This window comes from Salmo salar, chromosome ssa28 (assembly GCF_905237065.1).
Source record: "Salmo salar chromosome ssa28, Ssal_v3.1, whole genome shotgun sequence".
Taxonomy (NCBI): Eukaryota; Metazoa; Chordata; class Actinopteri; order Salmoniformes; family Salmonidae; genus Salmo; species Salmo salar.
Window position 1 is genome coordinate 3298112 of NC_059469.1, and position 26677 is coordinate 3324788.

General features: G+C 42.3%; 1 protein-coding gene across 6 annotated transcripts in view; it reads right to left on the reverse strand.

Annotated features, from left to right (window-relative positions):
- The window catches only part of LOC106589328 (vesicle transport through interaction with t-SNAREs homolog 1A-like), a 171878-nt gene that overhangs the window by 129454 nt on the left and 15747 nt on the right, over nucleotides 1-26677 (reverse strand). For all 6 annotated transcript variants that reach the window (XM_014179170.2, XM_014179168.2, XM_014179171.2 and 3 more), the window contains exon 4: nucleotides 161-238. In XM_014179170.2, the coding sequence (XP_014034645.2) occupies nucleotides 161-238 (78 nt within the window). The remainder of the gene's footprint in view (nucleotides 1-160; nucleotides 239-26677) is intronic.

Genomic DNA, 26677 nt, shown 5'->3' on the forward strand with positions numbered 1-26677 from the left:
GGGCAGCTTTGCATTAAACAGTGTTCCTTCTGCATGACTTAGTGCCAATGCTGCGGTGGCCCTGGTGGCCCTAGGAGGTGCCCCCAGGAGGCCCTGACCCTTTCACACCCAGGGCCAGCCACCCACACTGGGGACCTGAGGGGCTTGATTAGCACCTTACCTGACTCTCCGAGGAGCCGGCGTCTTCCCCCAGGAGCTCGTTCCGCACCTCATCACTGTAGGCGATACGTGACCTTTTCTGCAGGGGGAGGAGGAAGAGGAAGGAGAAGAAGACAGAAGAGGAGAGAACAGAAGAGGGGAGAAAGAGAAAACAGTGGGGGGTGGGGGTGGGGGGGGGATAAGCCTTAGTGGAGTTGTCTTGGAAAAACATAACAGGCATTTCTTAAGCACGAGAGCCCCCTAATGGACCCGACTGTCAAAAAAAGGCAAGGCACCTGCGGTTGTGCGTGTGGGCACACTTGCGAAGTGATCTCGTACCACTGAAATTGTAGAGATGTCCCCCTTTCCCACTTAAATAAACACAATCTGAAGAATAAAACCAACTACGGAGGGCTCTGGCACAGGGGCAGGGGCAGGGGGCGGGAGACGTACAAGGAAAGTATCACTCGTCAGCGCTAAATCTTTTCTGGGGGCTGTCACTGCTGTCAGCACAGTGCAGTGGCAGGCTCTGTGATAATGCCGATACTGGGACTTAGACAGGGAATAATTCATCACCCATTGGCGTTCCATCAGATTTGGGATCCCTCTCCTCTTCAGAAGGGGTGGGAGAGGGAATGCCATGTCCCCCCCCCCCAAAAAAAAAATGACAAACACTCTTCAGTGTACCACCTCCGTTGCTGAAGGAGCAGGCCCTGTGTAGCGCTTGTTTACAGACACCAACAGAAAAAGCGCCCGCTTCAAATGCCCTCCAAACTAAATACACAACAGCGGAGAAAGAGAAGCTGTTTACTAAGCCTCCTCGTCTTTTCTTCTCTTTCTGCCTTGACAGGACTTCTGTGTGGGCAGTGTGAGGAGAGCAAAATCACAGGGAAATATGGGCCTAAAAATTGGTACATCTATCCTAAGATCTTTCGAGACGCCTGCTTTTGGCAAATATTTTGTCTATTTCCTGTTTAGAATTTGTATTTAGAAGCTCAATCTAAAAATCACATTGTTTAACAAATATAGTAACAGTGCTACAGTATTTTTGAAGAAATAAGAATCAAATCTCTAAATCATTCATTGAAATAAAGTAGAGAAAAATATATAAATATATGCGTCACCCCGTTTTTATTTTTTTTATTTCCCGTAAACTTGACCAGTGAGTGGAAAGCCATCAGGGAAGTGATTTGTGTTGTTATTGTGACAGTGAGGGACACAGCCACAGGAGTAATTACCGAGTTGTCTGGGAAGCTGATTGACCAGGGCGACAAGCGAAAAACCATTAGATAAAGAGAAGCCCCCAAACAACACACTTTACAGGCATCAACTGAGCCACGGGGACCTATGCTAACCACCGAAGGAACGACTGCGGGGAACAGCGGAATACACAATGACCCAAATCAAAAACACAGCACCGCCATAGAATACGCACAAATACAATCGAATGCCTTCACAATCCAAATGACAACATTTGCATCATTGTTGCACATGAAGTGTTGATACCTTTTTTTGCGAGCATCTACTGTATTTTTTTCCCCTCTTCTGTGATTTGAACAATCCATTTTTGCAAACTAAATTATTCAAATACATCATTAACAGATTTTGGACAGGATTAATTCTACTCCTAACTGGAAGTATAATTAGCCTTTCTTCCAAATGTGCAGGTTATGACAAAGTTAAGGCATGTTGTTAGTGTGAGTACAAAGACAAACATCAATCTGGAACAGGCAGACAGCGTCGAGTCATGTTTTGCCGGGATAACACCCACATCTCATTTTAGTGGAGCGTCATCTTAAAGAGCCGCAGTGTAACTTAGAGGAAAGACGGGTTGCCAGTAATTGAGACTAGAAGCCAGGGAGAAGGCTTGATTTGAGTACGCAGAGCCTGACGTCTTCTTCAAACCCCGCAGTTTTTTTGGTATTTCTAAATAGCTGTTTGTTACTGCCAAGAGTATCAACAGTTTCCACGATGAACGCAGCACAAATAAAACAGACAATAAAAAGAACTGCAAATGCGACTGAACCAAAGACTACTGCTGCTCCCTACCCATTTACTTATGGTTTGAATTCCCCCCTCTGGAAAAAAAAACCCCATAACCCTTAGAGTGATTATTTCCTGTTCATTTGATGTAAAACAAGAGCAGCTGTGCAATATTGACTGCCTCACCCATTGATAGACTTTGATTACCGGTTGGGGTGTTATGCAAATAAGTGCACCTCAAAAGGCTATCTTCATTTGATAATGTTTTGTCATGTGTGACTTTTGAGATCAGACTTTTATTGAGAAAGATCTATATATTTGATCGGGGTATATCATGGTCTATAATAACTAAGGTGGTTCCAAAAATCTCCAAAAAAAGGTCTAAATAGTAGTTATTTAAAAGAAAAAAAGAAAACAAACCGCAAAAGAACTGTTCAGAAAGACAATATCGAAAGTTTCTCATCCTAGTTAGTGTGTTAAAGATGGAGCGGGAAAAATGTAAATGACTAAAGGAACATGAAACCAGGCGACGAGGCTTTGTAATCTAAAAAGAATGAGCACGTTCATAAGATACCTTATTGCCATAGAAAATACATCTTTCTTTATCCTTTTGAAAGGTCTTTCTTTTGTCACTTTTTCTAATCTTGGGTGAGAATTTGCTTCTATTCCCGGAAGCACAAAAGTACAAAGATCTATCTTTATGCAAAGTGGCCGTCTTCTTTTTAAAACTCTACACATATCGTCAAATGCGAGATGGAGGTTTTGGTGTCCTGTCAAAAAACACACGTGTCTAACCTCTGTTGACATCGACGGGAGAAGAAAGAGTTTCTTCAACCCATCCAAACATAATTATATATGCGTGCATAATAACTCCTACTGTAAGATATGCTAATCAAGAACAATATCAGAGCTGGAAATTATATTCATGCAATTATGACAAAAAATATAAAAGTGTTTTAATACCATTTCTGTTTACATACCTGCATGAATGACTAGATATATATATCATTACTTTTCAGTAAAATAATAATTCTGAACAAACAAACCACTACTTCACTTACATGAACATTAGGCTGAAGTGGACAATAATTTCAACACCCTTGGTTTATAGACCCAATTGACATTAGTCACCTTTAAAAATGTTTTCAAAAGTTCTCCTCTTAAAACTATCAGAATCATTTCAACCAAATAAACTGATCTTCATTGGTAAACAAGTTTTTTTTGGGGTGCCGCCCCAACTAGCCTCCTCTCTCTATACCCGTTGCAACAAGCGACAAGGGCGTGCAAATAATTGTGGTGCCTGGAAAGCTGAAAAACGTAAACAGTTCATTAAAAGGGATATAAAAGGCGTAAAAATACCCAGGGGCAGGGTGTAATGAGGGGCCCTGAAGTTACTCTGCAGACGCTTTTCCCTCCACTTTTCCACTCATTCTTTTCATCCCGAGCACACGGCTGGTGGCGTGGCGTGAAGAGTAATTAACGATATTGAATTTACAAAAGTGTGTTTCATTACATCTTTCTCACCAGTGGGAGAGCGGCAGGCTATTTACAACAACAAAAAAAGTACTTAAATGGCACTTTTGCCACGACTCGGTGTCAGCTGCAAATTGTCATTTAACCTTTGATTTGCTACTAATCAGCTCCACATACTGTTGAAGAGGAATCGACATAGAATAAAATATATAACAAAATATTTATCAACAATAACACTCAATTGTTATGACTGTATTGTTATCATTAATACCACTACTATCCTATTAAAAACCTTAGTAAAACGTGGCCACAAAGTAGACAAAAGAAAACCACAAGCGCACAAAAACTGAAAACGCGACATCACTTCCTAGTTCCTATTATTGTGTCCCTGTGATATGTTCTCAGGTGATAGTGGTTCTTTTCTAGTTCCCCAGAAGCGGGGCAGAGGTGGCTGAGGGTGGCGCGGCGTTAAAAAGGAAGCAGAGATCTTTAAGCAGGCAGAAGTATCACAACAGCGTCTTCAATAATGCATCTCATCCTGGCAGGGGGTTTAACACTCCACTGGCACAAAGAACAGCTCTCACACACACACAATTGTTGTTTTTGTGTCACCTCCTCTCCTTTAAGACAAACAAATTGGCAGAGGTTGTTCAATTAAGTAAGTGCTTCTTTTTGGTGCATTTGATACATTTTCAGATAAAGGCAAGCAGGCGACAATTGAGATTGTCACAGGAGGGGTTTTCTGTGCCTTTGTTTTGATTTTTGGTTTCATCAAATCCACTACTGTCTATCATCAGAGGGAGTGTGTACTTGTGTGTATGTGTTTATGTGGAATAAAGGGCCTTGCGAGCTTGTGTGTGTGCACGTTCTGTGTGTGTGTGTGCGCGCACACACTGGCCTGTGTGTTTTCTTAATATGACTGCAACAGTAGTAGGGAACCTAAGCCGTAGATATCAGCACGGGGCCTCTCATTAGTGCACAGGTTGGTGCTTTTGTGGCTTTAAAAACACACAAGGCATTGTGTTTCACAGCCATGAAAAGAATAAATGAATCTCACCAGCGCTACAACAGAAACACAAACAAACTCAAATGACCAAGGAAAACAATAGCAGAGGAGCTATACACACATTTAAACTGGGCTGAGGGTGGAGGAATTGTCCCATATGACAACGTGCACTCAATCCATTTCAAAGGGCCTTCATGTCATTTCAGCAGGAAATAATATTGTGTATGTCCATAAATACTAAGTACATACAGGAAACATATAACGAAATGGGTCAGACTCGCACTTTCAACGTTTAAATGGATTACATTGAAAATAATTTGTACTTAACCAGGCAACATTACACAATATTTATATAATATAATATTACATCATATTATGTTACAATATGTCATATTGTGATGTAAAAATGTGATGTTAAGGGATAGCCTTTGTTTAATGGTATATTGTTACGATGGGGGTCTTTTACGCTTCCACCACTGTAATACGTGAGCTAGATTCTCCTGTCAAAGTCGTTTCTATTGTTTAAGTAGAGTCGAGATCAGTCAATAAGCCTAACGACTCTACCCGCAAAGCAAGAGGGTGAGCGAGAGAGGAGGGAAAAAAAACGATCGCAACTGAACTCTAAACAAAAGAGCAAATTCAAGGGGCTTTGATTGAAGAAACGGCATATACTTTTTGAAGGCCGGGGAATCGTCTCTCAATGGTTATTTCTTTAAGGCATGAGGGCCGATTAAACCCAATATTAAAATACGGAAGCAGTTCTAATGAAAAATCAAAAGCCTGGCTTCTTTTTTCCCTCCCCCGCTCTTTCTCTCTCTCTCTCTCTCTCTCTCTCTCTCTTTCTCTTCTTCTCCCAGTACATGAATCCCGGGTTGTATGAGGGAAGAGGGAGAGGAGAGGAGAGCCAGGCCCGGGCGTCGGTGGTGCAAACACACAGACAGCAGTGCAGAAATCAATAGAGGAGAGCCGTCGGGGAGGCAGCCGGGCGAGAGGAACCAGAGCGGGGCCCGCTCGGATCACAACGCTGGCTTCTGGCGTGCAGTGGGGAATAAAAGTGGGCCTCCCCGGGTCAGCGCCAGAGAAAAAGGTGAGATTAGAGGGGAATGGATGAGGGATTTCGGGGGGGGCACACGGTACGGGATACCTGGCGAGCCAGGGACCAATCGGCCCATTAGCCTGTGGCTACCTACATATGGTTCACTGAACCCTCCACTGAGAATATTTTCTCTTTTCTTTTGCGTGAATCTGTCTTTTTCTTTTTTTAAAAAGACCTTCACTTTTAACCCTTTCTCCGAATTGGAGAGTGTTCTCTTTTGACCTCGATTTATGATTCATCGTTGTTTGATGTCTATTCTCTGAGTGTCATCTAAAAAAGGTATAAAGTTAGACACAAAGGAAGAGATGTGGGCCCGTATATCGTCGGACTGTTATTGTTTGTGTGTGCGTGCCCAAATGCATCCGTCTATGGAAATGCACAGAAGATTTCCTCTGTCCCTCGCCTTTCTTCGAAGTAACGTGACCATTGTCTGGACTGAATGCCTCCAGGCTCCCTTATTACCATACGAATACAGCAGCACGCATAGGGGCTTAGTCCCATCATTAACTCTATATATCTATGTATACTGTCTTATTTCACTGATCAGACCGCATTCAAATGCAGATGAGGTCCGTAGGTCTCTTCCAGCAGAGCCATTCCAACATGTGCCCTTGTGAACTTCCCTACACACTTCCCGGTGCGATGGGAATCCACCGATTTCGTGGCGGAATTCAGACCAGTTCTCCGAACTATGAGAAATGGCCAATTGAGGGTTAACGGGGGTCTCGTTCACCTCTTTCACATGGATTTCAACAAGCCATAGAAAGGACACAGACAACAACGTCAGATACTCATCCTAAGATGTTAAGTTCGCCAGGGCATAGTGCTAGTCTAAGGGAACATTCATATTATAAAACACAGTGCAAGCAATATGCATGTGAATACCTGTCTCATTAATGTTTGGAGTAACTGTTACAGGTTGCAGTAATTCCATATGGATATACTTCACTTCACCATCTATTCCACATGTATTACAACACATAAGAAACGATCTTAGCTCTAGGTTTTTAACTACTCACATGAATAAGAATTTCATTCTAAGCTTAAATTAGGAGTTGAAACAAAACCTATAAACCACTGAAATCAAATGACAAGACATGAAGTGATTTACCGATTAGGCTATACTTTATTTTACAGTCCACCTTTCACCTGGTATTAGCTTAGCAATTACAAATGACCTAACATTCACATTTTGGTTTCCTTGGAATTATAAACTAATACCCCCTTGTACCATTTGGTATTGGGAGTTGAAATGTTTTGTACCAACAAGTATACATTATCAAATAACTTCTTACCAAGTAAATACCAGCTGAAACAAGACTGCGGAATGAAGCGATACCCAGAATTCTGACTTAAATCACATTTTGAGCGCAACATGTGAGCAATTCCAATTTTATCTACCAAGTGATGTCAATAAATTGTGTAAAGATGTAAACACAAAAAAGTACAAATAAGTGCATCAGAAGCCAAATAAAACAGAAGTGTTTAGTTTCACTGTGGGTGTGAGTTGATGCTCTGATGGCGACCAACCTCTGGGATAAATGAACAAATCCTTAATTCATCCTCTACAGTGTAATTTTGATCAAGGCCACAGCAAGATTCCTCCGCAGGCTTCAAAACCAGCCGAGAAACGACAAAATTGTCGGTCGCAAAGACCAAAAGCAGTTTCTTTTTCTTTTGCATGCTCCCCATTAGAAGCACTTAAGCAAGAGCAAGAGAAATGCAATTCGATGGGGGAATCATTGTTTCCATTTACAGATTTCATCGCAGGGTAAACACATTGAGCTAACTGGGAAAACCCACTGAGTGTCAAGGAAAACTGTAGATGTCAAAGTTCTCCCATTCTTTCCCGCTCTCTCTCCAGACTCGTTTCTTAAAGGAAACCCCCCCCAAAAGAAACAGAGAAAAAAGCCCCCCAAAAAACAGAGGAAAAACACAAGCCTACTAGATGCATTCATAATGCATTTCATAAAAATTTCATGACTTTTACATACTTAAGCCAGTCTGGAAAAAATATAATAATCTGTCACCTATTCAAGGCCCTCTTGTCAGTGCATCACTTGGGTGTGGGTGTCACGTGTCAATTCACGTTTGCACTGGTGCGTGGAATAGGCTTGAGGCCCTGAAACAAGGGTGAGGACAGCACTGGGAGGAATGGGGAGTGGATGGGAGAGGGGGGGAGGGGTGATATTATATCCCCATGTTTTTATGTTTCCCCCTTATTATCTTTAGTCCCCTCTCAGTCAAGTCACTCAATCAAATAAGCCCTGAGGACAGAGAGGACCTGCGAGGCCCTTACTCCAGGCAGACATGTCTAACAGTACTGATCACTGTCAGTGGGACGGTGACTTTCTCTGCTTTGGAGAGGACCCCAAGATAAGCAAAAGGAAGTGCTCGCTTAAATGAATAATACAAACTACAAGACACATTCACACACACATACAAATGTAGGATCTTAATTTGAGCCAGTTTGCTACAGCAGGAAAATAATCTAGCGTCATTAATGGACATTTTTGAAGGGGTTGATAGATTTTTAATAAGGGAAAATCAAGTCTGAAATTTCAAAGTGGAAATTAACTTCAGAAGCCTTTTTAAATCTCAAATAGACTACAAGTTTTAATGCAACAGAGTGATCAAATTAAGATCCTACATCTGTAATACAGTGCCTTCAGAAAGTATTTATACCCCTTGACATATTCCACATTTTGTTGTGTTACAGCCTGAATTCAAAATGGATTCAATTGTTTTTTCTTTCTCTCACCTAATCGACACATAATACCCCATAATGACAAAGCGAAAGCAAGTTGACATTTTTGCACCTTTATTGAAAATGAAATACAGAAATATCTACATTTACATAAGTATTCATACCCTTTTCCTATGACACGCCAAATTTAGCTCAGGTGCATCCAATTTCCTTTGATGATCCTTGAGATGTCACTGCAACTTGGAGACTGTGGCCAATTCAATTGTTTGCACATGATTTAGAAAGAAACACACCTGAATAAGGTCCCACAGTTGACTATACCATGAAGTCCAAGGAACTGTCTATAGATCTCCGAGATTTGTGATGAGGCATAGATCTTAGGGAAGGGTATACAAATATTTCTAGAGTGTTGAAAGTTTCCAAGAACATAGTGGGAAAAAAAAAAAAAAATGGAACTACCCAGACTCAAAGTTATGATGGACTGTCATTTCTCTTTGCTTATTTGAGCTGTGCTTGCCATAATATAGACTTGGTCTTTTACTAAATAGGGCTATCTTCTGTATACCCTATTGTGTCACAACACAACTGATTGGCTCAAATACACAAATTAACTTTTAACAAGGCACACCTGTTGATTGAAATGCATGCCAGGTAACTACCTCATGAATCTGTTTGAGAGAAGGCCAAGAGTGTGCAAAGCTGTCATCAAGGCAAAGGGTGGCTACTTTGAAGAATCTAAAACACATTTTGATTTGTTACACTTTTTTGGTTACTACATGATTTCATATGTGTTATTTCATAGTTTTGAGGTCTTAACTATTATTCTACAATGTAGAAAATAGTAAAAAATAAAGAAAATCCCTTGAATGAGGTGTGTCAACTTGACTGGTACTGTATATTTATCCATTTTGAATTCCGGCTGTAACACCAAAATGTGAAATAAGTCAAGGGGTATGAATACTTTGACGGCACTGTACATACCATTAAAGACAAATATTTGTAAGATAATTTAGGAATTGGTGTACCAACAGTGCATTATTCACACATTATTGACAAATGAAAACTGATTTATTACAATCATATGAATTGATATATCGCTTTGACCACAGCAATTGGTTGATTATCACACTGACAGAGAACACTGTACTGCAATTTCTCAATGCTTCAGTTGCTCATGTCTCCGGGTAAGAGAACCATCACAACACTGTTGGAGTAACCAGGACTCTTCTCCCCTTCTGGTGACTCAGTCCTTCACCCTTCCACCACCACCATTACGCCACACCATAAACACTCTCCCAACAGTGAGACTGTAGAGGTTGATCCATTAGAGGCTGCAAGCCCCATCTTTGTGTCTAAAAAAGGAGAAGTCTATTTACTCAGTCAATCCACAAGAAGCTCGGGAAGAGCTGCTGTGGAGAACAGCTTCAAAATGAAAGGCAGAATTCATAAGCGGAGAAAAATATTGATTGTTTACATCTTAAATCTGCGCTGGGCTCTGAGAAAAGAGAGAGAAAAAAATTCCCCTCAATCCGGGCAATTTCCATAAGAAATATGATATTTTTCATCTGGATGTGTGACTGGACTTTGGCGCTATTGATGACTTGTTAACTACGAAACATATAAATCATAATCTGCATTAACTCCTTAATGGTACACAACGAAGACTGAAATGTGTTAGGGAGGACAAGCACAGACGAGCCAATTTAAGGGGATTTATAGTGTCTAACATCCAACTAATGTTGGTCTGTCATGTTTTGTTTGTAGAAGTCACTGTAATGGAGGATTGGGTGCAAATGACACAGAACCTCCTAGCTGGATTACAAGGACATTGTGCCATGACCAGCTAAGTACAGTGCTTGTTCAATATCCCTTCAAACCTATATGTAATACCATAATTATTAAGCATCTTCGATTTAAAGTGAAGAATTCTGGATGACGTTTAAACTAGATATATTTTGAGAAAGGACAGCAGGACATTCCAATAAAGTGGCTTTACAAACCTTTGGTGACAGTTTTTTCTCTGTTACATTCCTAACAGAGCCCATCAAGATAGTTCTCCTGAAGTTAAGTACCAAAGTTCTACAGTCTCCATGACCATGAACGAAGATCTCATTTATACACTACTAAATGTACAATGGACAAGTTGGTATGTTTTGATTTTCTTCTTCAATCCCCCATATTGAAAAAAAAGAATGAGCCAGTTCTATGCAGGCTATAGATATAATTAAACACAAAAACAATGTTTTAAGTGAGAAGCTGGTCTGAAGCTGAACATTTTTTCATGAGCACCACAATGCCTACTTCACCCATGCTCTACCAAGGTTTTCTAGCACACATCTTTGACATACTACAGTAGCTACAGTCAGGTCCAAAATGATTGAGACCCTTGATAAAGATGAGCAAAAAAAGACTATGAAAAAAATACAAATACTGAGCTGTGTGTGACTCGTTTCAGGAAACTAGGCATATTTCGCGTCACTACTTCACAGGAGAGCCATTACAACATATTTTTGGCAGAAATGCCTTCTGGAACATGTGAACTTTCATGCACCTTAATAACAAACTTGTAATAAAACATTTTAAAATTTCAAGCCTAGTTGGTTTAGCCACAGAAAAAGCCAGCAACCAATCCGTTAGCCATGATTGGCTGCGAAAATGAGTGGGCTGGACATGCCGAGAAATGAGTTTGGATTGGTCTGCCATGTAGCACGCTTCCGTCTATAACATGAGCTGGTCAGTATGTATAGGTAATATTTTCTAACGTTGCTTTTATGAAAGATATAGCGTAGTAGAACTGCATACAGTGAGGGGAAAAAGTATTTGATCCTCTGCTGATTTTGTACGTTTGCCCACTGACAAAGAAATGATCAGTCTATAATTTTAATGGTAGGTTTATTTGAACAGTGAGAGACAGAATAACAACATAAAAATGCATAAAAACGCATGTCAAAAATGTTATAAATTGATTTGCATTTTAATGAAGGAAATAAGTATTTGACCCCTCTCAATCAGAAAGATTTCTGGCTTCCAGGTGTCTTTTATACAGATAAGGAGCTGTGATTAGGAGCACACTCTTAAAGGGAGTGCTCCTAATCTCAGCTTGTTATCGGTATAAAAAGACACCTGTCCACAGAAGCAATCAATCAGATTCCAAACTCTCCACCATGGCCAAGACCAAAGAGCTCTCCAAGGATGTCAGGGACAAGATTGTAGACCTACACAAGGCTGGAATGGGCTACAAGACCATTGCCAAGCAGCTTGGTGAGAAGGTGACAACAGTTGGTGCGATTATTCGCAAATGGAAGTAACACAAAAGAACTGTCAATCTCCCTTGGCCTGGGGCTCCATGCAAGATCTCACCTCGTGGAGTTGCAATGATCATGAGAACGGTAAGGAATCAGCCCAGAACTACACGGGAGGATCTTGTCAATGATCTCAAGGCAGCTGGGACCATAGTCACCAAGAAAACAATTGGTAACACACTACGCTGTGAAGGACTGAAATCCTGCAGCGCCCGCAAGGTCCCCCTGCTCAAGAAAGCACATATACATGCCCGTCTGAAGTTTGCCAATGAACATCTGAATGATTCAAAGGACAACTGGGTGAAAGTGTTGTGGTCAGATGAGACCAAAATGGAGCTCTTTGGCATCAACTCAACTCGCCGTGTTTGGAGGAGGAGGAATGTTGCCTATGACCCCAAGAACACCACCCCCACCGTCAAACATGGAGGTGGAAATATTATGCTTTGGGGGTGTTTTTATGCTAATGGCCCAGGAAAACTTCACCGCATAAAAGGGACGATGGACGGGGCCATGTACCGTCAAATCTTGGGTGAGAACCTCCTTCCCTCAGCCAGGGCATTGAAAATGGGTCGTGGATGGGTATTCCAGCATGACAATGACCCAAAACACATGGCCAAGGCAACAAAGGAGTGGCTCAAGAAGAACCACATTAAGGTCCTGGAGTGGCCTAGCCAGTCTCCAGACCTTAATCACATAGAAAATCTGTGGAGGGAGCTGAAGGTTCGAGTTGCCAAACGTCAGCCTCGAAACCTTAATGACTTGGAGAAGATCTGCAAAGAGGAGTGGGACAAAATCCCTCCTGAGATGTGTGCAAACCTGGTGGCCAACTACAAGAAACGTCTGACCTCTGTGATTGCCAACAAGGGTTTTGCCACCAAGTACTAAGTCATGCTTTGCAGAGGGGTCAAATACTTTCCCTCATTAAAATGCAAATCAATTCATAACATTTTTGACATGCGTTTTTCTGGATTTTTTTGCTGTTATTCTGTCTCTCACTGTTCAAATAAACCTACCATTAAAATTATAGACTGATCATTTCTTTGTCAGTGGGCAAACGTACAAAATCAGCAGGGGATCAAATACTTTTTTCCCTCACTAAGAGTTGCTCTCCACTTTCTGGAAGACCGAGTTTTGAAATGAGGAATGCACAGTGCATTTAGAGAATGATAGCTAAGGAGATGGAGAAAATCCTGTCGTTTGATTGCAAATATGCAGATGGATTCGAAAAGAGAACACACATAAGGCTCATTGTATTCGTGACAGAGGGGAAAAGTGTCCATCCATGTACATAACCAGTCAAAAGATTGGACACCTACTCTTTATTTTTTACATTGTAGAAAAATAGTGAAAATATCAAAACTATGAAATAACATATGGAATCATGTAGTAACCAAAAATGTGTTTAACAAATCTACATTTATTTTATATTTAAGGTTCTTCAAAGTAGCCATCCTTTACCTTGATTACAGCCTTGCACACCCTTGGCATTCTCTCAACCAGCTTCATAAGGTAGTCACCTGGAATGCATTTAAATTAACAGGTGTTCCTTCTTAATGCGTTTGAAACAATTAGTTGTGTTGTGACAAGGTACGGGTGGTACACAGAAGATTGCCCTATTTGGTAAAAGACAAAGTCCATATTATGGCAAGAACAGCCAAAAGGCATAGGGAAGAAGGTACTCTGGTTGGATGAGACTAAAATGTAGCTTTTTGACCATCAAGGAAAACTCTATGTCTGGCACAAACCCAACACCTCTCATCACCCCAAGAACACCATCCCCACAGTGAAGCATGGTGGTGGCGGCAGTCACCCCCCCCCCCAAACATCCCTACAGCATGATGCCGCCACCACCATGCTTCACTGTGGTGATGTTTTTTCATCGGCAGGGGCTGGGAAACTGGTCAGAATTGAAGGAATGACGGATGCCGCTAAATACAGGGAAATTCTTGAAGGGAAACCTGTTTCAATCTTCCAGAGATTTGAGACTGGGATGGAGGTTCACCTTCCAGCAGGACAATGACCCTAAGCATACTGCTAAAGCAACACTCGAGTGGTTTAAGGGGAAACATTTTACATGTCTTGGAATGGCCTAGTCAAAGTCCAGAACTCAATCCAATTGAGAATCTGTGGTATGGCTTAAAGATTGCTGTACACCAGCGGAACCCATCCTACTTGAAGGATCTGGAGAAGTTTTGCCTTGAAGAATGGGCAACAATCCCAGTGGCTAGATGTGCCAAGCTTATAGAGACATACCCCAACAGACTTGCATCTGTAATTGCTGCAAAAGGTGGCTCTACAAAGTATTGACTTTGGGGGGGGTGAATAGTTATGCAAACTCAAGTTCAGTTTTTTTGTGTCTTATTTCTTGTTTGTTTCACCCCAAAAAATATTTGACATCTTCAAAGTGGTAGGCATGTTGTGTAAATAAAATGATCCAAACCCCTCAAAAATATATTTTAATTCCAGGTTGTAAGGCAACAAAATAGGAAAAATGCCATGGGGGGTGAATACTTTCGCAAGCCACTGTATCTGGTATATTCGCTCTGGCTATCTACTCCGATTTCATAGCACTCTCGTCTGAGTGTGCCTGAGCGCAGAATATCTGACAAATTTATGAATGCTCAACACACCCGTTGAATATGGCCGGTGTCAGTAAAACATTGGCAAAAAAAGCGTAATTAAAATTGTTGCCAGCAGCACAGTTGCAGTCACCAATGCTCTGGATAATATAAACACAGCCTAACCATCTCTGCTAGGGTTAGTAAAATGGTCACAGTGAGCTGTTCTCTCATTTGTGTATGGAAGTAGCTGGCAAGCTAGCCAACGTTAGCCAGTTAGCTTGGGTGCTTGACTGCTGCTGTTAGGTGAGAACGCTCGGATCAACCCTAGTCCTCGGCCAGAGTGTGCGCTCTGAACCCTTAGAGCGAAACGCTCTGAATATAGGAACGGACAACCTGACAACACTCTGAGTTTACGAACGCCCAGAGTGCGCTTTGCGCTCACTCTGGTACTCCAGATTAAATTCACGAACGCACCCGTAATATACAGTGAGGGAAAAAAGTATTTGAGGTCTTGGCTGATTTCTTTAGATTTTGCCATGATGTCAAGCAAAGAGGCACTGAGTTTGAAGGTAGGCCTTGAAATACATCCACAGGTACACCATGCACAAAGTAGAAGTCCTAACCGACTTGCCAAAACTATAGTTTGTTCACAAGAAATTAGTGGAGTGGTTGAAAAACAAGTTTAATGACTCCAACCTAAGTGTATGTAAACTTCAACTATATATATATATATATATATATATATATATATATATAATTTTTTTACAGCAATCTTACTCAAGACATCTAGTACATCACAAGAGAAAGTTCTTGAAATTAAAACAAAGATTCACCAGAAGTTGCCGAACTTCAATCGAGCAACTATAGGCTGGGAGAGGGCCAAGCAGCTGACTGACTGACCTGGGTCAATTAAACCACTATTTCTTTCAAATAAAACAAAAATGTGTATTATTTTTGCATATGCAGATTTTTTGGGATGCAAAACCCACCACTGGTGTGTGTGACTAAAGAGCTATATATATTATTCATGTCATCTGACCATAACACCAGTTCCAATGCCATTTACCGGGCATTTATATTTGTTGGATGACATGAAAATAGAGCTCTTTGGCCACACACACACACACACCAGTGGTGGGGTTTGCGTCTAAATAATTATACATAATTATGCATAAAATAACCCCTACCTACTGTAACATATGGTGGTGGATGGTTCATTTTATGAGGCTATTTTGATACCACTGGTCCTGGTGCCATGGTTAAGGTCAACTGAACTATACCCAGTACCAGGACATGTTTGCCAAAAATCAGGTTGCCTCTGCCAGGAGATTGAAACTTGGCAGCATTGGATGTTCCAGCAAGACAACCACAAGCATACATTGACATTTCACAAAGAAACTGTTAATTGGCCACAAAATCAAAAATCTCATTCTCCGGACATGGAACCCAATTGAAAACATTCGGTTTGAAATGAAGAGGGCAGGTCATAAGCGCAGACAAAGGATATAAAGGATCTGGAAAGATTCTTCATGGAGGACTGGTCAAGATCCCTCCCAATGTGTTCTCCAATCTCATAAAACATTTTAGAAAAAGGCTCAGTGCCATTATCCTCGCAAGGTGAGGTATTGAAAACAGGGGTGCCAATAATTGACCCCTATCTTTTTTGGGGCGATATATATATATATATATATATCTGAGCAAATGTATTACTATGGGGGCCCCATGGCACAACAATGGGCCTCAGGATCTTCATGCACGGCCCCATGTCAAAACGGCATATATCTTAGCAAATGTATTAGTATAAAATATAATAGTAAAACAATTGTGAGCATTCAATAGAGCTCTGTATTTGTATTATTTTAGTATTTTTTGCACATCTTTCTCAAAAAGGTGTCAATTATTTTGGAAATGACTATGTTGGTCTGTTATAATTCAAACAACATGTATGCAGGTTGCTTAGCATTCAAACGTTCTCAAAACGGCCTAATTCTTACTCATAGGAGGGGCTCCCACAATAATGACGAAATAATGTGATTTGTACACAAGGTCATGTACTGCTTTCTCTCCAACTCAGACGAAGACAATTTCCCATTTACTACCATTAAGCCTTTTTATTATTATTAGATAGCACGCTTTGCGTTTACACTTACATTAGAAGACTATATACACAAATAAAACATTTTACACTGGTGGGCCTCCCGAGTGGCGCAGCGGTCTAAGACACTGCATCGCAGAGCTAGAGGCGTCACTACAGACCCGGGTTCAATTCCGGGCTGTATCACAACCGGTCGTGATCGGGAGTCGCATAGGGCGGTGCATAATTAGCAGGGTTTGGCCAGGTGGGGCTTTCCTTTGCTCATCGCACTCTAGCAACTCCTTGTGGCGGGCAGAGCATCTGCAGGCTGATCTTGGTCATCAGGTGAAAGGTGTTTCCTCAGACACATTGGTGCAGATGGCTTCCGGGTTAAGCAGGCGAGTGTTATGAAGCGCGGTTTGGCGGGTCATTTTTCTGAGGACGCACGACTCGACCTTCGCCTCCCGAGCACATTGTGGAGTTGCAGCGATGAGACAAGATCGAAATTGGGGAGAAAAAGGGGTTAAAAATGTACACTGAACAAAATATAAACACAACATGTGTATTATATTTCATGAGCTGAAAAAAGATACCAGAAATATCTAAGCGCATAAAAATCATATTTCTCTCAAATGTTGTAAACAAATTTGTTTACATCCCTGTTAGTAAGCATTTCTCCATTGACATGATAATCCATCCCTCTGACAGGTGTGGCATATCAGGAAGCTGATTAAACAGCACGATCATTACACAGGTGCACCTTGTGCTGGGGACTATAAAAGGCCACTAAAATGTGCAGTTTTGCTGCACAACACAATGCCACAGCTGCCTCAAGTTGAAGGAGTGTGCAATTGGCATGCTGACTGCAGGAATGTCCACGAGAGCTGTTGCCAGATCATTTTGTTAATTTCTTTACCATAAGCCGCCTCAGTTGTTTTAGAGAATGTGGCAGTACGTCCAACCGGCCTCACAACTGCAGACCACGTGTAACCACGCCAGCCCAGGAATTCCTTATCTGGCTTCTTCACCTGCGGGATCGTCTGAGACTAGCCACCCAGAAAAACAATAGGTTTGCATAACCAAATCATTTCTGCACAAACTGTCAAAAACCATTCCAGGGAAGCTCATCTGCATGCTTGTCGACCTCACCATGGTCTTGATCTGACTTCAGTTCGGCATCATAATCAACTTCAGAGGGAAAATGCTCACCACTGGCACACTGGAGAAGTGTTCTCTTCACGGATGAATCCCAGTTTCAACTGTACCGAGCAGACGGCAGACGTATGGAATGGTGTGAGCAAGCAGTTTGTTCACAACGTTGACATCAGCAGAGGGCCCCATGGTGGCGGTGGGGTTATGGTATGGGCAGGCATAAGCTACAGACAACGAATACAATTGCATTTTATTGATGGCAATTTGAATGCACAGAGATACCGTGACGAGATCCTGAGGCCCATTGTTGTGCCACTCATCCGCTGCCATCACCTCATGTTTCAGCATGATAATGCACGGCCCCATGTTGCAAGGATCTGTGCATAATTCCTGGATGCTGAAAATGACCCAGTGGCCTGCATACTCACCAGACGACACCCACTGAGCATGTTTGGGATGCTCTGGACATGTATGACAGTGTGTTCCAGTTCCCGCCAATATCCAGAAACTTCGCACAGCCATTCAATGGCATGGGACAACATCCCACAATCAACAGCCGGATCAACTCGAAGCGAAGATATGTCGCACTACATAAGGAAAATGGTGGTCACACCAGATACTGACTGGTTTTCAGATCCACAGCCCTACCTTTTTTTCTTAAGGTATCTGTGACCAACAGATGTATCTCTCTTTTCTCAGTCATGAGAAATCCATAGATTACGGCCTAATGAATTTATTTAAATTAACTGGTTTCCTTATAAGAACTAACTCAGTAAAATATTTGTTGGTGTGTGTGTGTGTGTGTGTGTGTGTGTGTGTGTGTGTGTGTGTGTGTGTGTGTATATACACATACTGCTAAAAAAAATAAAGGGAACACTTAAACAATACAATGTAACTCCAAGTCAATCACACTTCTGTGAAATCAAACTGTCCACTTAGGAAGCAACACTGATTGACAATACATTTCACATGCTGTTGTGCAAATGGAATAGACAACAGGTGGAAATTATAGGCAATTAGCAAGACACCCCAAATAAAGGAGTGGTTCTGCAGACCACAGACCACTTCTCAGTTCCTATGCTTCCTGGCTGATGTTTTGGTCACTTTTGTATGCTGGCGGTGCTTTCACTCTAGTGGTAGCATGAGACGGAGTCTACAACCCACACAAGTGGCTCAGGTAGTGCAGCTCATCCAGGATGGCACATCAATGCGAGCTGTGGCAAGAAGGTTTGCTATATCTGTCAGCGTAGTGTCCAGAGCATGGAGGCGCTACCAGGAGACAGGCCAGTACATCAGGAGACGTGGAGGAGGCCGTAGGAGGGCAACAACACAGCAGCAGGACCGCTACCTCCGCCTTTGTGCAAGGAGGAGCAGGAGAAGCACTGCCAGAGCCCTGCAAAATGACCTCCAGCAGGCCACAAATGTGCATGTGTCTGCTCAAACGGTCAGAAATAGACTCCATGAGGGTGGTATGAGGGCCCGACGTCCACAGGTGGGGGTTGTGCTTACAGCCCAACACCGTGCAGGACGTTTGGCATTTGCCAGAGAACACCAAGATTGGCAAATTCGCCACTGGCGCCCTGTGCTCTTCACAGATGAAAGCAGGTTCACACTGAGCACATGACAGACGTGACAGAGTCTGGAGACGCCATGGAGAACGTTCTGCCTGCAACATCCTCCAACATGACCGGTTTGGCGGTGGGTCAGTCATGGTGTGGGGTGGCATTTCTTTTGGGGGCCGCACAGCCCTCCATGTGCTCGCCAGAGGTAGCCTGACTGCCATTAGGTACCGAGATGAGATCCTCAGACCCCTTGTGAGACCATATGCTGGTGCGGTTGGCCCTGGGTTCCTCCTAATGCAAGACAATGCTAGACCTCATGTGGCTGGAGTGTGTCAGCAGTTCCTGCAAGAGGAAGGCATTGATGCCATGTACTGGCCTGCACGTTCCCCAGACCTGAATCCAATTGAGCACATCTGGGACATCATGTCTCGCTCCATCCACCAACTCCACGTTGCACCACAGACTGTCCAGGAGTTGGCGGATGCTTTAGTCCAGGTCTGGGAGGAGATCCCTCAGGAGACCATCCGCCACCTCATCAGGAGCATGCCCAGGCGTTGTAGGGAGGTCATACAGGCACGTGGAGGCCACACACACTACTGAGCCTCATTTTGACTTGTTTTAAGAACATTACATCAAAGTTGGATCAGCCTGTAGTGTGGTTTTCCACTTTAATTTTGAGTGTGACTCCAAATCCAGACCTCCAATGGGTTGATAAATTGGATTTCCATTGATTATTTTTGTGTGATTTTGTTGTCAGCACATTCAACTATGTGAAGAAAAAAGTATTTAATAAGATTATTTCTTTCATTCAGATCTAGGATGTGTTGTTTAAGTGTTCCCTTTATTTTTTTTGAGCAGCATATATATATATATATATATATATATATATCTCATGAATGATCTCTGAGAAACAGTTGGGTGCTGCTGGGTTTCAAATCAAATGTTATCCGTCACATGCTTCGTAAACAACAGGTGTAGACTAACATTGAAACGCTTACTTACAGGCTCTTTCCAGCAATGCAGATATATATATAAAAAAAAAGAGAATAGAAAAATTATAACATTAAGAATAAATACACAATGAGTAATGATAACTTGGCTATATACATGTGGTAACAGTACCTACCTAATCGATGTGCAGGGGTAGATATATACATAGGCAGGGATAAAGTGGCTAGGTAACAGGATAGATAATAAACAGTAGCAGCAGCGCATGTGATGAGTCAAAGTAAATGCAAAATCAATCAATGCAGATAGTTAACCAATAGCTACCCGTCTAACTATTTCGTCTCTTGGCTTGGGGGGGATAGAAGTTGTTCAGAGTCCTGTTGGTTCCAGACTTGGTGCATCGATACCGCTTGTCGTGCGGTTTCAAAAGAGAACAGTCTATGACATGGGTAGCTGGAGTCTGAACATTTTTAAGGCCTTCCTCTGACACCGCCTGGTACAGAGGTCCTGGATGATTGGGAGCACATTGCGGTCAAATGCCAAGCAGTCGGTTGAATGCCAAGCAGTTGCCATACCAAGCAGTGATGCAGCCAGTCAAGATGCTCTCAATGGTGCAGCTGTAGAACCTTTTGAGGATCTGATGGTGCATGCCGAATCTTTTCAGCCTCCTGAGGGGGGGGGGGGAAGAGGCGTTGTCGTGCCCTCTTCACAACGGTCTTGGTGTGTGGACCATGATAATTCCTTACTGATGTGGAACTTGAAGCTCTAGACCCGCTCCACTACAGCCCCGTCGATGTGGATGGGTGCGCGCTCGGTTGGCGTTTACTGCAGTCCATGATCAGTTCCTTTGTCTTGGTTTGGAACTGAAGTAAAGAAACCTATTGCTTATGTGCTCCTTGTGAAAGATATCAGCGTAGAGCACTGGGTAACTTCAGGCAGACCTGATTCTGTCGACACGCCAATCGAGATGTCCCGAACTTCGCTTACTGACACACAATGGACAGTACAGAGGCATTTTCCCCCTTTACAGAATATACTAAAAGTGCCCAAGATGCTCACTGCATAGGTACGGAATTCAATAGCTTCCCTAACATAGAACACATTTTCATTGAATTATACATTTTTCCACTTGAAGGTCATTAATAATCACTTAAGAGACGATGAAATATGAAAACAAGGCTGTTACACATATGGGATCGGTGCAGAAGAACGCTTTTTATTCCATTCACCTGACTGTATCAGGTGATTAAATTGTTCATTATTTCAAGGCTGGTTGACTCCATAAACGCTAAAGAAATACATTAATTATCTCCCTGGATAGAGAGACTTGAAACCATTCAGTCTAAAAAGGTGTTTGTCACGCTCGACCAGTGCCATAAACTGGACAAGAAAACCAGATCGAGATCGTCTTGCCTCCTCAATGTAAAATCCACCGTGAAGGGACTGTTGAACTTATGGATGGTTCAAACTCTGCAGAGCAGCACAAATATCAAAAGATTAGTGAACATTGAAAAGAAAATCTATTCATTTCCTCATAAAAACAGGTGAAATATTATAGCGCTTAAGTAACACATTTGGTAGATTGAAAAATGTGTGATTCATTCTATAATTGACAATTGTTAACAGCGGTGGTTGAACCAAGATCAACTTTACAAATGGATATTTTGTAAACCAAAGAGATTGAATGACTTTTACGACACCTACGATTTGAACCAGAATCCTTCCATTTCAATACTGTAATATACCTTACACATTTTCTTTTACAATTAAAAAGGTGGAATATAAAGCACTGACATTCTAAGAACAGAAAATAAAATGAGGAAAATATAAGCGGCCAAGGTCAGGAAATAGCATTTTTCTAAGTATGGACTGACAATTTCATAAGGGGTGAAATACACCCGCACACATCCACAAACAAAAACACACAGCTCTGTCCGAAAGAATTCGAAGTATAGGACCTGCACGTCAACAAACTATTCTCTACTTCCATCTCCCAAGTTTCACAGAAGAGACAAGGTCAGAGGCAACCGCGGTGATAAGAAGCTTGTTTAGCAGGTCTCCATATATCCAGGAGAAACATCAGTATCACCTCAACCAGATAACTCAACGAGGCCCGAATTCCTTGAGCAACATCGCCATCTGGTGTCAGCAAAGAGGGAAGACAGCTTCTCTAGTAAGTTTATGTTGGGACACTTTGGCACACTGAAATCCCCCAAAAAAGGTAGAAAATCGAAATGTATATTCTCAAACCTAAAGTCTTAGAAATGTGGCACTCAAGCATTGTCAAGCTTGCTATTGGTCCACTTATAGGCTACCCGCTGAGGCATTTTAGATCATAGCCACTAAGGGAAACCACTATGCTCAACATTCAAATATCTACGGTTTATAAATGTATTATGCCCATCTCTCAGTTGTCACCAACAGTCCATGCAGTCTGAGCTCAGCCAAAATAGATGTCGAGTGCATTTAGAGGGACTCAGATGTCTGTGGACCGAGCCTCCCAATGGTGGAAAAAAACTTTGGCGGTACCTTTGAAGATGGAGGGTCTGTTTACCCGATAGGTTTCATTAAATTAAGCCTCCATTAGGCCTCTCTTCTGCCTGATCAAAGGCAACGCTAAGAGGCATGGCATTCTGCTTTCCCCGACTTAAACGCATCTCCTCTATCAAACAGTTTTTTCCCCTTAGTTTTTGTGTGTGTGTGTGTGTTTGTGGGGGGGAGGGTTGGTTGTGCCAGCATCCCCTTTGGCTGATGCAAGGCCCATCTGCAGGGGTCCTCTGGCTTTAAGACCCCTTGTCTCTCTATTAACAAAATGAAGCTGCCAACCAGCAAACAAATTGCAAATGCACCTTCGGGATGTCCATCTGATAACGTGTACTCTTTTTTTTCTTTGCATCAGTCTGGAAAAATGGCCAGGTTATTGAGGTCAGGCTTTCCCCAGTCTGGCATAAAAGAACGGGGTTCAATCTGGCGCGTTGGTGGCGTGAACACTTCAAACCGCAGGGGAATGAGAGGATGAGAGAGGGGGGTTAAGGGGGAAGACACCCTAGGGAGCCAGTAGTGGGAGAAGAGGTTGAGGCCTTTATTTCCTGGGGAAGCACAACAAAGACTGCTTTTTTTTTTATGAAAAAGAGAGGAGATGGCCTTTTTCACAGGCGGGCATTCTTTAGAGCTGGGTGTCCTGTACTTATCTGAAGTGGGAGCACCAGCTTTGGTAGAACTCATCAGCTTTAGCGGGAACTAGAAATGGAGCCTGAGTGAAAGTGAGATGTCCTGCTACAAACGCACATCACCCCCCCCCCAAAAAAAAACGAACGTTTAGAGCAAATTGTTTTATCAACATAACAGGGTTTCACACAGGCTGGGGAGGACACAACTCCCCAATCGTAAGTGAACAAAGTTGAAAAGCAATACTAAAAATTGGTTTGATCTACTTTATCCACAATTATTAAAAACAGCACATAAATGACACAATGATGCGCTTGGTGTAAGGCCACCCTTAAATCGGACTCTACTATCTTTTTTTGTGAGAAGGGTATGTGACTAGGCCTATATATTTTTGTCTTAAGGGTATGTGACTAAGAACAATTTGGAATACACTGACCTAGACTTCCTCCACTTTCTTCTTCTTCACACTTAATGTATGAGAATGTTGGCTATAAAGGTGACAAAAAAGGGTCTCCTCGCATCTAATAGCACGCGCTCAAAACAGCATAACAGACAAAAAAATGTGAGGAATGCGAATTAGCCGTAATATCCGACACAGCAGGTGTTAATTGCTTGATAATTAACCACGGCTAGTGTCGAGAGAGAAGCTAAAGATTAATCATCAGCCAATTAAATGCCCACGGCGAGGAAAGCGAGCCCTCTCAAAGACTAGAGATCTCTTCTGTGATCTGAGAGCTACCAGACTTTCAGAAGTGGAGAAACAGATCACTAGCACCTGATATATCTCAGTTTTGCTTGCTTGTTTGTTTAATATTTCGGATCATGTTGGTAGGTGCTTTTACCAAGAAGCAATTGATATCGCATACACCTCCTGTTTAGTTGCACATTTTAAATCCACCTCTTGGAAAATGAAAGGCTAAATATCCTCACAAGTATCAAGGGGAACGATCCAGACAGAAGTTACACAGTTAAATGAAACCACAAGGAAGCTGAGGGCGTTCAGACGTACCGTACTCAAAGCAACACAATCCCCAAATGTAAACCTGGGGATCTTAACCTTGATTTAGGGGGCCAAGAGGGCACCCTAATACAATACTTGCATCTAATGGGAGTAATGTCAAAGTAAAACAGGGAGCCTAAAATATGAGTTAAAGTTAAAACACTTGGCTTCTCATTAAGGTTTGATATGCGTAGGGTGGGGGGGGGGTTCTAGACAGACAGGTGCGGTTTATGAATTACTAAACAAGGCCATGTTCTGCAGCATCAACACAAGCCTGCTCTCTACGGATGATACTTGGGCTTTCAAAAACAGCTAAAAAAAAAAAAGGATCCACAGTGGACATGCCACTGACCTTCAATTTCAGTCCGAGTGTGTGTGCACGAGTGCGTGTGTCTGTTTGAGAAAGTGTGAGCGTATGTGAGAAGGTGTAAGTATGCTCACAACTTGGCCTGTTTATAATGAATGTGCAAGTTCCTGAATTCACTTCCTGTACACACACAAACAAACACATACTGTAAACTTCAATTAAATGTCTTAAATAGCCACCGGTCCTTTTGATAGCCGGGCATCGGCACACATTTGAGCAAATAAGCACCTGTTTCAAACAAACAACGGGTCTAAATGAACTGGTTACGAGTGAACTTCAGTGAGTACTGTAAAGAATGCGCAGAAGAAGATAAGGAGAGCAACATCATTTCCATGGATGAGACGGTATGGTTTGACATGGTCGGCTCAAGTACCAACAAGATGTAATGGTCTCACTTTAGTATTCGACGTTTGCCTGGAAGGAAATTGGGCTTGGGCGGTATACCGGGTCATTTGGAAAAAGCCACTGGATGGGTTTAAGACAGTCAATATGTTCAAAACTATTTCTTTGAAGTTTTTCAACAAATGTTCATATTTTTTTGTTACTTCAGTAAATACCTGCAGTCAACTTGAGCAATACGTTAGGAGATGAAGAACGCAATCTGCTTTATTTCACCGGTGACAATATTTTAAATTGAGCAAAAATATAAAACGCAACACACAACAATTTCAAAGATTTTACTGAGTGAGTTATCAGTCAATTGAAATGAATTAATTAGGCCCTAATCAATGGATTTCACATGACTGGGAACACAGATATGCATCTGTTGGTCACAGATACCTTGGTGACCACAATGCAGCGCAACATCTCGTTCACTTAGAGTTGATCAGGCTTTTCATTGTGGCGTGTTGTCCCACTCTTGCTGGATATTGGCGGGAACTGGAACAGGCTGCCGATCCAGAGCATCCCAAACATGCTCAATGGGTGACATGTCTGGTGAGTATGCAGGCCATGGAAGAACTGGGACATTTCAGAGTCCAAGAATTGTGTACAGATCCTTGCGACATGGGACCATGCATTATCACGCTGAAACATTAAGTGATGGCGGTGGATTAATGGCACGACAATGGGCCTCAGGATCTCGTCACGCTATCTCTGTGAATTCAGATTGCCATCAATAAAAATGCAATTGTGTTCGTTGTCCTTAGCTTATGCCTTCCCATAACTCCACCGCCACCATGGGGCACTCTGTTCACAACATTGACATCAGCAAACTGCTCGCCCCCACAACGCCATACTGTCTGCCAACAACCCGGTACAGTTGAAACCGGGTTTCAGCCATGAAGAGCAAACTTCTCCAGTGTGCCAGTGGCCATCGAAGGTGAGCATTTGCCCACTGAAGCCGAAATGCAGTTAGGTCAACACCCTGGTGAGGACGACGAGCACGCACATGAGCTTCCCTGAGCTTCCCCTGCAAACCCACAGTTTCATCAGCTGTCCGGGTGGCTGGTCTCAGACAATCCCGCAGATGAAGAAGCCGGATGTGGAGGTCCTAGGATGGCATGGTTACACATGGTCAGCAGTTGGACGTACTACCATATTCTTGAAAACAACGTTGTAGTCAGCTTATGGTAGAAAAATGACCATTCAATTATCTGGCAACAGCTCTGTGGGACATTCCTGCAGTCAGCATGCCAATTGCACGCTCCCTCAAAACATCTGTGGCATTGTGTTGTGTGTGGCATAGAGTGGCATAGAGTATTGTCCCCAGCACAAGGTGCACCCGTGTCATGATCATGCTGTTTAGTCAGCTTCTTAATATGCTACATCTGTCAGGTGGATGGATTGTCTTGGCATAGGAGAAATGCTCACTAACAGGGACACAAACAAATTTGTGCACAACATCTGAGAGAAATAAACTTTCTGGTATAATTTATTTCAGCTCATGAAACATTGGACTAACACTTTACATGTTGCGTTTATATTTTTGCTCAGTGTACATTATGAAGCTTACCGTAGTTCCCCAGAACAGTTGAACCAGTCACGTGTTTGTTTCTAAAAAGCATTAATGGTAGAAAGCCGGAGCTGGTGAGTCCAGCTGTGCATTTGGTTTAACTTGATAGTTAACTACGTAAGTGGTTGAATTAATAAGGAGATGAGGCATCATGATGATGATATCCTTCTGACGTATTTGAGAAGT